The 13698-nt window shown below is 41.9% G+C and overlaps 1 protein-coding gene across 1 annotated transcript in view; it reads right to left on the bottom strand.

Annotated features, from left to right (window-relative positions):
• Window positions 1-2358: 2358 nt before the first annotated feature.
• si:dkey-234i14.6 (uncharacterized) overlaps window positions 2359-13698 on the bottom strand; it is a 27160-nt gene continuing 15820 nt past the window's right edge. Inside the window, exons 5-6 of the mRNA XM_061896216.1 lie at window positions 8502-8715; window positions 2359-2893 (exon numbers count right to left, since the gene is read on the bottom strand). Of these exons, the coding sequence (XP_061752200.1) occupies window positions 2715-2893; window positions 8502-8715 (393 nt within the window). The 3' untranslated portion in view covers window positions 2359-2714. The remainder of the gene's footprint in view (window positions 2894-8501; window positions 8716-13698) is intronic.

Here is a 13698-nt window from a genome sequence, read left to right as displayed (position 1 = left end):
TTACAGACCTCGGTCATCATTTTAAGTGGGAGAACTTGCACAATCGCTGGCTGACTAAATACTTTTTTGCCCCACTGTGTGTGTATATATATATATATATATATTTATATATATATATATACACACACACACACACATATATATATATACATACATACATATATATATACATACATACATATGTATATATACATATATATAAACAGTATATACACATACATATATATACATACATATATATATATATAAATACATACATATATATACATACATATATATATATTCATACATACATATATATATTCATACATACATATATATATTCATACATACATATATATATATAAATACATATACATACATACATATATATATAAATACATACATATATATATATATTCATACATACATATATATATATACACACACACATTTATACATATATATGTACACATAAATACATATATATATATATATACATATATATATATGTATGTATATATATATATATATATACATACATATATATGCATATATACATATAAATATGTACACATATGTATATATACATATATATAAATATATATATATATACAGTCTAAGAAATTAATACGCTTAAAATGAGCAAAATAAGTAAATATTACGTTGACATGAATGTGCCTGTTACTCCATGACATATATACTTACATCATGTATATATTACATGTTATGAATGTTGCTACATGACATATATACTTACATTATGTATATATTACATGTTATGAATGTTGCTACATGACATATATACTTACATTATGTATATATTACATGTTGTTATGAATGTTACTAGATACCACAAATATTATTACATCATGTATATATTACATGTTATTATGAATGTTACTACATGACTTATATACTCACAGACTGCATATAAAACGGTTATGGAGGCCTTAGAATGTCTTTAGAGCGCTTTATAGGCGCTAAAGAGCGACTCCCACTGGCTCCATTGTTGGCTGACTTTTGCTAGCAGTAATTTAAGATTTAGGATGCATACAAAAAACAAAAACATATGTGTTCTTGTCTCATGTAAGGATTGTAATTGAAAGGGAAACCTTTTTAAAGGCCTACTGAAATGAGATGTTCTTATCTAAACGGGGATAGCAGGTCCATTCTATGTGTCATACTTGATCATTTCGCGATATTGCCATATTTTTGCTGAAAGGATTTAGTAGAGAAGTTCGCAACTTTCGGTGCTAAGAAAAAAGCCTTGCCTGCACCGGAAGTCGCAGACGATGACGTCACATGTTTGATGGCTCCTCACATATTCACATTGTTTTTAATGGGAGCCTCCAACAAAAAGTGCTATTCAGACCGAGAAAACGACAATTTCCCCATTAATTTGAGCGAAGATGAAAGATTTGTGTTTGAGGATATTGATAGCGACGGACTAGAAAAAAAAACGATATTGCATTGGGACGGATTCCGATGTTTTTAGACACATTTACTAGGTTAATTCTGGGAAATCCCTTATCTTTCTATTGTGTTGCTAGTGTTTTAGTGAGTTTAATAGTACCTGATAGTCGGAAGGGTGTCTCCACGGGTGTGTTGACACCAATGTCTCAGGGAAGTTGACGGCAGCTATGGACGACACAAACTCAGCTTTTTTCCGGTAAGAACTGACTTTTTAACCACAATTTTCTTACCGAAACCTGCTGGTTGGGATCCATGTTCTCTTGACCGCGCTCTGATCCATAGGAAAGTTTCACCCCAAGGAATTTTAAACAAGGAATCCCCGTGTGTTTGTGTGGCTAAAAGCTAAAGCTTCCCACCTCCATCTTTCTACTGTGACTTCTCCAATATTAATTGAACAAACTGCAAAAGATTCAGCAACACAGATGTCCAGAATACTGTGTAATTATGCCGCTAAAGCAGACGACTTTTAGCTGTGTGTGTGTGCGGTGCTCATACTTCCTAAAAATCTGTGATGTCTTGCGTACACGTCATCATTACACGACGTTTTCAAGACGAAACTCCCGGGAAATTTAAAATTGTATTTTAGTAAACTAAAAAGGCCGTATTGGCATGTGTTGCAATGTTAATATTTCATCATTGATATATAAACTATCAGACTGTGTGGTCGCTAGTAGTGGCTTTCAATTGAGTGATGTGTTGTTAGTTCTGTGCACCACTAGAGGGCAGCAATGTCAAAGTAAATAAAACGGGAGAAACAGAAATAAATGTATTTTTTTAATTGTATTAACTCCTAAAATTAAGAAGAATATATTTTGGTATATTTAAAATTTTTCCAACATGTATATATTAATCAACATGTGTATTGATTTTAAATTTTTACAGACGTTGGCATTTTTTGGGGGGAGAAATAAAATGAATAAAACCAATATCAACTATAATGATTTTGTTCCATCAATATTGGCTACTTTTGACTGTATTTTTGTTAAAGAATATAATCCTTGCTCAGGTTTTTTTTGTTTTTGTTTTAATCTTTGCAACTTTATTTTTATACACAAAAGAAAAGCAGAGAAAAGGCTACTCAAACTAATACACCAGAAAACAATAACTACATTTTAAGGCTTGAAATGTGAAAAATGTACATATTTGGACCTCTTGAGTAGATATTTCCTCATGTGTTCATCATAAATGTCACTTCTTAGTGATTTCACGTCATTACCTTTTCCTTGCCCCAGGTGGCACCGTGCCCACCTGTGTGACTGTCAGGCATACAAGGACTCACTCAGGCCAGACTGCTTGAAGGCCTCCGCCACTTTCCTGGAGTGCTGCATCTTCTCCGAGAGCGCCTCCATTATGTCGCTCTGGTCGGCGGCGGTGGCCGCGCGGTAGATGAACCTCGCCATGGACTCCAGACCTCGCAGGCCGAGATTGACGCCGCAACCTGGGGGGGGGGACACAAGACACTGACTGGCAGGAGGTCCATCACCAGGGGAAGGTGTGTACAGGTTGTTGCTTTAAGGCAGGGGTGTCCAAACTTTTTCCACTGAGGGCCGCGCACTGAAAAACCAAAGCACGCGGGGGCCAAGTTGATATTTTTTCATTTTCAAAACCAATACGATATACACTTTTTTTTATTAGGGTCCACAGGACCCTATTGAAACTGTAAGGTTTTATTATTAGGGTCCTTGAAGCATGTTAAGGGGGTCAAATCACAGATCGGCGTTTCTGGATGTTGTTGATAAATGGCTTTCGCTTTGCATAGTAGAGCTTTAACTTGCACTTTGAATCATTAAAAGGGGGTCAAATTACAGCTCAAAGAGGCAAAAATTACATTTTTTAGGTAACTTTGCCAAGGGGTTCTTTGAAGGGGCGTAAAATCAAAACCGGAGAAGTAATCAAAACTCTGTTCTATACTTTTAATCAGAAGGGTTCAAACTCTCTCCTGTGCGGGTTTGAAGCCGACACGACAAACGCGCTCAGAGGAGGTAACTTTTGAAAAAGGTGACGGGTGTTTACAAAACTTTTATTTTGAAGGGGTAATTTGTAACTTCCTGTTGATTTTTGCTGAAGGATGTCAATTATTAAAATGTAGGTCTAAGTGAGACCTACATAGAGGTTTTTGTTTCAGGTCTCTCCGACATTCTTACCGGAAGTTACAAGCCGTTTTGTCTGTGTTTTCTTCCTAGGAGCAGTTTTTTCTGTGTTTTATCCAAAAATTGCGCTAGAGCGCATTTTTGAGTTTTGGGGTTTGTTTTTTTTCATTAAATCGCAATTTCTGCCAGTCCTGATGTGTGTGCCAAGTTTGGTGACTTTTGAAGCATTTTAAAGGGGTCAAATTACAGCGCAAAGAGGCAGTGGAGTCCTTGGCCCATGGCAAAGGACTCCACTGTGGAGTCCTTTGCCATGGGCCAAGGACCCTATTGAAACTGCTGTGTTTTATATTATTATTCCGCACCTACGCGCTGTAATTTGACCCCCTTAACATGCTTCAAAACTCACCAAATTTGACACAAACCTTCCCAACATATTAAGCAACCAATCCCCCAAAATGAAAATTGCGCTCTAGCGCCCCCTAGGAAACAATTACAGACAAAACTGCATGTAACTTCTGTTAGGAATGTCATAGCGACATGAAACAAAAACTCCTATGTAGGTCTGACTTAGACCCAATTTTCATACACGCACTTCTTTCAGCAAAAATCTACAGGAAGTTGGCAAAAACCCCTTCAAAATAACATTTTCGCAAAAAATGCCATTTTTGCCTCTTTGCGCTGTAATTTGACCCCTTTAAAATGCTTCAAAAGTCCCCAAACTTGGCGCACACATTAGGACTGGCAGAAATTGCGATCTAATGAAAAAAAAATTAATAAAATTCAAAATTGCGCTCTAGTGCAATTTTTGATTAAAACACAACAAAAACTGCTCCTAGGAAGAAAACACAAAAAAAATTGCTTGTAACTTCCAGTAAGAATGCCGGAAAGACATGAAACAAAAACTTCTATGTAGGTCTCACTTAGACCTACATTTAGATAACTGACATCCTTGGGCAAAAATCAACAGGAAGTTAAAAATTACCCCTTCAAAATAAAAGTTTTGCAAACACCCGTCACCTTTTTTCAAACGTTATCTCCTCTGAGCGAGTTTGTCGTTTCGGCTTCAAACTCGCACAGGAGAGAGATTGAACCCCTCTGATTAAAAGTATAGAACAGAGTTTTGATAAGTTCTCCGGTTTTGATTTTACGCACCTTCAAAGAACCCCTGCGCAAAGTTTCCTAAGAAATGTCATTTTTGCCTCTTTTAGCTGTAATTTGACCCCCTTAAAATGCTTCAAAAGTCACCAAACTTGGCGCACACATCAGGACTGGCAGAAATTGCGATTTAATGAAAAAAACCAAACTCCAAAACTCAAAAATGCGCTCTAGCGCAATTTTTGGATAAAACACAGAAAAAACTACTCCTAGGAAGAAAACACAAGACAGACCTGAAACAAAAACCTCTATGTAGGTCCCACTTAGACCTACATTTTAATAATTGACATCCTTCAGCAAAAATCAACAGGAAGTTAAAAATTACCCCTTCAAAATAAAAGTTTTGTAAACACCCGTCACCTTTTTTCAAACGTTATCTCCTCTGAGCGAGTTTGTCGTTTCGGCTTCAAACTCGCACAGGAGAGACATTGAACACCTCTGATTAAAAGTCTAGAACAGAGTTTTGATAAGTTCTCCGGTTTTGATTTTACGCGCCTTCAAAGAACTCCTGCGCAAAGTTTCCTAAAAAATGTCATTTTTGCCTCTTTTAGCTGTAATTTGACCCCCTTAAAATGCTTCAAAACTCACCAAACTTGGCACACACATCAGGACTGGCAACAATTGCGAGCTAATAAAAAAACCAAACCCCAAAACTCAAAATTGTGCTCTAGCGCCCCCTAGGAATACAACACAGACAAACTGCTCCTAGGAAGAAAACACAGACAAAACTGCTTGTAACTTCCGGTAGAAATGTCAGAGAGACATGAAACAAAAACCACTATGTAGGTCTCACTTAGACCTACATTTGAATAATTAACATACTTTAGCAAAAATCAACAGGAAGCTTGAAATTTTCACTTCAATACAACAACTGCATTATTTTCACAATGCATTAAATAGTGGCACCAAGGCGTCTTCTACCGTGGGTCTCGGGGGCAGCAGCCAAAGGCGCGCTCGCACCTTCGCACCCTAATTTGACCCCCTTAACATGCTTCAAAACTCACCAAATTTGACACACACATCGGTATGGACCGGCAGACCAACTTATTAAGCAACCAAACCCCAAAAATGAAAATTGCGCGCCAGCGCCCCCTAGGAAAAGACAAAAAACAGACTGCTTGTAACTTCCGTTAGGAATGTCGTAGAGACATGAAACAAAAACCTCTATGTAGGTCAGACTTAGACCTACATTTCCCACACACGGCGGAGGAAACTCATTTCGGCCGCTTGTACCCATGATCTTATCCTTTCGGTCATGACCCAAAGCTCATGACCATAGGTGAGGATGGGAACGTAGATCGACCGGTAAATTAAGAGCTTTGCCTTCCGGCTCAGCTCCTTCTTCACCACAACGGATCGGTACAACGTCCGCATTACTGAAGATGCCACACCGATCCGCCTGTCGATCTCACGATCCACTCTTCCCTCACTCGTGAACAAGACTCCTAGGTACTTGAACTCCTCCACTTGGGGCAGGGTCTTCTCCCCATCCCGGAGATGGCACTCCACCCTTTTCCGGGAGAGAACCATGGACTCGGACTTGGAGGTGCTGATTCTCATTCCGGTCGCTTCACACTCGGCTGCGAACCGATCCAGTGAGAGCTGAAGATCCCGGCCGGATGAAGCCATCAGGACCACATCGTCTGCAAAAAGCAGAGACCTAATCCCGCGGCCACCAAACCGGATCCCCTCAACACCTTGACTGCGACTAGAAATTCTGTCCATAAAAGTTATGAACAGAATCGGTGACAAAGGACAGCCTTGGCGGAGTCCAACCCTCACTGGAAACGTGTCCGACTTACTGCCAGCAATGCGGACCAAGCTCTGGCACTGATCATACAGGGATCAGAAATAATCCTCTAAACAAAACACTTCAAATGTGTTGAAAATTCCGAGGAAATTGGTGCCGCGTCAAAAACACAATGAGCTTAGACTTCATCTCAGTGTATCAGAGTAACTTGTAGTGTTCCACAAGGCTCGGTATTGGGACCTAAGTTATTTAAACTCTACCCAAATGATATTTGTTCAGAATCTAATAAATTGAAATGTATTATGTTTGCAGATGATACAAATGTATATTGTTCAAGAGAAGACTTGAAGGAAGTGTTGAGGATAATAGAGGTTGAGTTAATTCAGCTAAAAAAAATGGTTTGATATTAATAAGTTATCATTAAATGATAAGAAAACTAAATTTATGGTGTTTAGTGGTGCAAGGACAAATTGTGAAGCAAAATTAAAGTTAAATCATGTGGAAATTGATGGAGTATATGAAACTAAATTCTCGGGAATAATAATTGATCATAAACTGTGTTGGAAACCACATATTGAATATATAAAAGGAAAAATATCCAAATCTATTGCTATTCTTCATCAAGACACATGCTGAATAAGACATGCCTGCATATGTTGTATTCTTTTATTTTTCCATATTTAAGGTATTGTGTTGAAATTTGGGGAAATGTTTATAAAACAAACATAGACCCAATAATAAAACTTCAAAAAAAGGGTCATTAGAATAATACACAAAGCCTGCTAATATGAACATACCAATCCATTATTTATGAGTTCAAATGTGTTAAAATTTTCCGACATTGTGTTTTTAAAAACAATGGAAATTATGTTTCGAGTAAAGAACAACAGCTTGTATTCTCAGGCTATTTCCTTTAAGAGGAGAAAACTATAATTTACGGGGGATATCGATTTTTTAAATAGGTAAAGTGAGAACAAATATAAAATACAAATGTATTACAGTTTTAGGAGTTAAATGGAACAAGCTCAGTGATGAGCTGAAGACATGCACTTCTTTGGTAAGGTTTAAGAAAACAATGAAAGGTGAAATATTTGAAAATTATAAAATATAGTAACAATTACTTTCATCCCATTGATTTTGGATTTTTTGTTTTTGTTTTTAACGTTGATGTTTCAGGCAATTTAATCTTCTGTGAAGGTATAGGATAGGCAAATATAAGCTTTGGCTTCAGCCTATTCCTTTTTTGGTCATTCTTTTTCTTTTCTTTCGTGTGTAAATGTGCATTATTGTATACATATAACATGTACTGTAAAACTGATCACACAAAATGGTTGATTGATTTGATTTGATTGAATATATGACCGAAATAAACTTATTTCATTCATTCATTATCTACAAAGCCAGGATTAAACTTTAAAGGGGAACATTATCACAATTTCTGAAGGGTTAAAACCAATAAAAAATCAGTTCCCAGGGACTTATTTTATTTTTCAAAGTTTTTCTCGAAATTTTACCCATCACGCAATATCCCGAAAAACGGCTTCAAAGTGCCTGATTTTTACCACCAGTATATCCACCCGTCTATTATCCTGTGACGTCACAGCGTGAAACAACCAGAAACAAACACGGCGGATAGCACAGAAAGGTATAGCGATATTAGCTCGGATTCAGACTCAGATTTCAGCGGCGTAAGCGATTCAACAGATTATGCATGTATTGAAACATATGGTTGGAGTGTGGAGGCAGGTAGCGAAAACGAAATTGAAGAAGAAACTGAAGCTATTGAGCCTTTGAACCGTATACAAGCGAAACCGACGAAAACGACACGACAGCCAGCGACATGGGAGGAAGCGAGGACGAATTTGGCGATCGCCTTCTAACCAATGATTGGTATGTGTTTGTTTGGCATTAAATGTGGGTGGAGGGAAAAGCTGTGTGCAAATATAGCTATAAATGAGGCATAATGATGCATTACGTACATAACAGTAACACAACATAAACGCAACACAAGAGATATTTCTCACAATGGAGGTGATGAATGGGGACAGCACCTGTGTCAAAGTTGAGGACGCGGGCCGCCTCGCCTTCCACGGTGACGGCGACGTTGTCCCCCTGGATGAAGGCGGCGCTGACACGTCTGTGTGACAGTTGCACCTGGAAGAGGCGGCGGCTGCACTGCATGTGCTTCACTGTCACCTCGCTCAGTCGCGCCTCAATGTCCGTCTTGTAGGCGTTGAAGGACTGATGGAAGATGTTCTTCATGACCTGGTCAGTGGCACAAAATACTTTTATTTGCAACGTCACTTTCTCACAACCGTGCCTTTTGCTGCAGATCAGCTACTTTTTTAACAGAGCAAGTGGATGATCATTCATATAAACCATTTATATTGACTTATTTATGAAATAAATTGAAGGTGTTTAATGATAATACAAGCATGTTTCTTTCATGAAGACAAAAATATAAGTTGGTGTGATTGTGATGACTTGCATTGATTGGAATCAGACAGGAGTGATGATAACGTCCACTTTTTTTTAAATGGAGAAGAAAAAAAGTCTTCCTTTCTGTCCAATACCACATGAAAGTTTGTCCAGCCTCCGTACTCCTTTTTATACACTTTACAAGAAATTTGCTAGCTTTCTAAGACTCTTATTTTGTTAGCACAGGCAGGATGGAGCAGGGCTTTTATTGTGAAGACAGGAACTGTTAGAGTCTGTTGAAATAAAAAGTGTTTCTCGCTTTTTTTCTTGTCAATCAAGTGACCAAAGTCACGTCTTGGTGAAGATTTATGATCGAACATTTTTAGGTCTATCTTTTAATGCCTGGCTGACATTGGACTGACACACCCACCACCATGGACTGACACACCATCCACTGACACACCCCATAGACAGACACACCCTCCACCATGGACTGACACACCCCATAGACAGACACACCTTCCGCCATAGACTGACACACCCTCCGCCATGGACTGACACACCCCACAGACAGACACACCTTCCGCCATGGACTGACACACCATCCACCATCCACTTACACAACCTCCACAATGGACTGACACACCCTTTACCATGGACTGACAGACCCTCTGCCACCGACTGACACACCCTACACAACGGACTCACACACCCAGAACCATCTACTGACACACCCTCCACCATGGACTGACACACCCTCTGCCATGGACTGACACACCCTCCGCCTTGGACTGACTCACTCATCACCATTGGCTAACACACCCTCCACCATGGACTTACACACTCTCAACCATCTACTGACACACCCTCCACCATTGGCTAACACACCCTCCACCATGGACTTACAGACCCTCTACCATCTACTGACACACCCTCCACCATAGACTGACACACCCTCCACCATGGACTGACACACCCTCCACCATGGACTGACACACCCTCCACCATCCACTAACTCACCCTCCACCATGGACTTACACACCCTCCACCATCTACTGACACACCCTCCGCCATGGACTTACACACCCTCTACCATCTACTGACACACCTTCCGCCATGGACTGACACACCCTCTACATCTACTGACACACCATCCACCATCCACTGACTCACCCTCCGCCATGGTTTTACACACCCTCTACCATCCACTGACACACCCTCCGCCATGGACTGACACACCCTCCACCATCTACTGACACACCCTCCGCCATGGTTTTACACACCCTCTACCATCCACTGACACACCCTCCGCCATGGACTGACACACCCTCCACCATCCACTGACTCACCCTCCACCATCCACTGACTCACCCTCCACCATGGACTGACACACCCTCCACCATCCACTGACTCACCCTCCACCATCCACTGACTCACCCTCCACCATGGACTGACACACCCTCCACCACCCACTGACTCACCCTCCACCATGGACTGACACACCCTCCACCATCCACTGACTCACCCTCCACCATGGACTGACACACCCTCCACCACCCACTGACTCACCCTCCACCATTCACTGACTCACCCTCCACCATCCACTGACTCACCCTCCACCATCCACTGACTCAGCCTCTACCATGGACTGACACACCCTCCACCATACTCTGACACACCCTCCACCATACTCTGACACACCCTCCACCATCCACTGACTCACCCTCCACCATCTCACCCTCCACCATGGACTGACACACCCTCCACCATCCACTGACACACCCTCCACTATCCACTGACTCACCCTCCACCATCCACTGACTCACCCTCCACCACGGACTGACACACCCTCCACCATCGGCTGACTCACCCTCCACCATCCACTGACTCACCCTCCACCATGGACTGACACACCCTCCACCATGGACTGACACACCCTCCACAATCGGCTGACTCACCCTCCACCATGGACTGACACACCCTCCACCATCGGCTGACTCACCCTCCACCATCGGCTGACTCACCCTCCACCATCGGCTGACTCAACCTCCACCATCCGCTGACTCACCCTCCACCATCCACTGACTCACCCTCCACCATCCACTGACTCACCCTCCACCATGGACTGACACACCCTCCACCATCGGCTGACTCACCCTCCACCATCCGCTGACTCACCCTCCACCATGGACTGACACACCCTCCACCATCGGCTGACACACCCTCCACCATCGGCTGACTAACCCTCCACCATCCACTGACTCACCCTCCACCATGGACTGACACACCCTCCACCATCCACTAACTCACCCTCCACCATCCACTGACTCACCCTCCACCATGGACTGACACACCCTCCACCATCGGCTGACACACCCTCCACCATCGGCTGACTAACCCTCCACCATCGGCTGACTAACCCTCCACCATCCACTGACTCACCCTCCACCATGGACTGACACACCCTCCACCATCGGCTGACACACCCTCCACCATCGGCTGACTAACCCTCCACCATCCACTGACTCACCCTCCACCATCCACTGACACACCCTCTACCATCTACTGACACACCCTACCCCACGGACTGACTCACCCTCCACCATGGACTGACACACCCTACCCCACGGACTGACACACCCTCCACCATGGACTGACACACCCTCTACCATCTACTGACACACCCTACCCCACGGACTGACACACCCTCCGCCATGGACTGACACACCCTCCACCATGGACTGACACACCCACCACCATGGACTGACACACCCTCCACCATGGACTGACACACCCTCCACCAAGGACTGACACACCCTCCGCCATTGGCTAACACACCCTCCACCATCCACTGTCACACCCTCCACCATCCACGTAATGGGCAGCCCTGCCTTAAATGTATTTGCTGTTGTTTCAAGAGGAATGTCTCCCATAGGGATATTGAGGACAACATCTTGGACACGGACATGACTCCCACCTTGCGAGAGGATCCCACTTCACTACACGAAAATCAACTCAATTAAAATACTTATTTCTTTGTCTTTATTATCCAAAACGCTACCATAGCAGGATGTTGCTGTTCAAATGTGAGTGGAATGTTAGCACTGTGGCTATGCTAATGCTGCTAAAGTTTGTGTCCTATCCCACTTTCTACCCATGCTGCCTCACTCCTTGCTGCCCTTTCAATGACGCTTTTTTCTCAAGACGCTGTCTTGCACAACAGCCTGCTTCCAAGTAACGCTTCATGTCCACTCCAGTGGACGCCCAAGTAGCAACAAGGACCACAGCCTTTTATACCTGTGTGTGTGTGTGTGTGTGTGTGTGTGTGTGTGTGTGTGTGTGTGTGTGTGTGTGTGTGTGTGTGTGTGTGTGTGTGTGTGTGTGTGTGTGTGTGTGTGTGTGTGTGCATGTTCTTGTATTTCTACCTTCTACCATCCATTGGAGGAGGCGTGAACAAGTGATGACATAAATCATGGTCCCAATAACATTGCATCTAATAGAGAGCCAAATACTGGAGTCCGTGAACATTGCTCCAAAGTCGGGATTTTTAGTGGATTTAAGGTGCATACAAAAGCAAACACTGACAGGTGCAAAAGCAGCAATATATGATAAAACTAGATGGCAGCTAAAGAAGGACTTCCCTATTCATCCCTGGAAAAAAAAAACGCCAGGTGAACAGCTGATTTTACGACTTCCGGTGCTGATGTAAGACAACTCATATGTGAGGATGGGATGGACAAATACACTACGCTACTAAGACTATAGTGGCCAATAACAGTTAGCTTCTACAGCTGGGTTGCCCAAAGTGCGGCACAGGGGCCATTTGTGGTCCCTGACTCCTTTGTAATCGGCATTAAGCACATTACAAAAAAACAAAAACTAGAGATCTCATTTGCACCCCCTGGTGGTGAAATTCATCAAAATGAGGATGGTCCCAAAAAGGAGGGATTTTTCAAATAGACGGTGTGTCGCTTTTAAATATGAAATAATAAGTGTGTGTAAGAAATGAAAATGCGCCCCCTTTGGCCAAAATGAATAAAGAAAATTAAATAAATATGTATATAGAAACATACTGTAATAACTTGAAGTAAATAATAATAAAAAATGTACTAAAAAGCTTATCTTTTTAATGTTTACATAGTATGCTGTAAATACACATCTTTATATATCTAGAAAGGGTGGTCCTAAAGAGGTAGGCATTTTTCTCAGGTCTCAAGAAGGTAAGAAATACAAGAATGTGTGTGTGTGTGTGTGTGTGTGTGTGTGTGTGTGTGTGTGTGTGTGTGTGTGTGTGTGTGTGTGTGTGTGTGTGTGTGTGTGTGTGTGTATGAGTACAAATACACACATTCTTGTTGCAAAAGCAGTGCTAGTGACAAAAAGCAGAGCTCTTGAACCAAACACTCCAACATCTTTCTTCTCATGCTATTGTTGGCTCAGGTAAGTGCCTGCAGACACTTGAACATCTCACACACACACACACACACACACACACACACACACACACACACACACACACACAAGTGCAAACAAAACACACACTAATGGACCGAGTCCGTCTGCTGAGGGAAAAGTGATGCTCCACCTTTGCAACATTAGACATAATTCCACAGTACAAGCAAAAAAGGTCGGGGACCATTTTTCATACGATGGTTTATGAATACATGAATCATTTGTATACACAAATGCAGTAACTATACGCCAAATGACAACTTCATTAAATATTCCAACACAGTGTGACTGTTCAATCTGTGTGTAATATTGTAGTGACCCCCCCAAAAAAATGCACTTATAGAATAAAAATCACGGTCTTTTTTTTTATGAATACTTAGG

This window comes from Nerophis ophidion, linkage group LG03, assembly GCF_033978795.1.
Source record: "Nerophis ophidion isolate RoL-2023_Sa linkage group LG03, RoL_Noph_v1.0, whole genome shotgun sequence".
Taxonomy (NCBI): domain Eukaryota; kingdom Metazoa; phylum Chordata; class Actinopteri; order Syngnathiformes; family Syngnathidae; genus Nerophis; species Nerophis ophidion.
The sequence above is the reverse complement of the archived record's forward strand: the minus strand, read 5'-3'. Positions and strand labels throughout refer to the sequence as shown.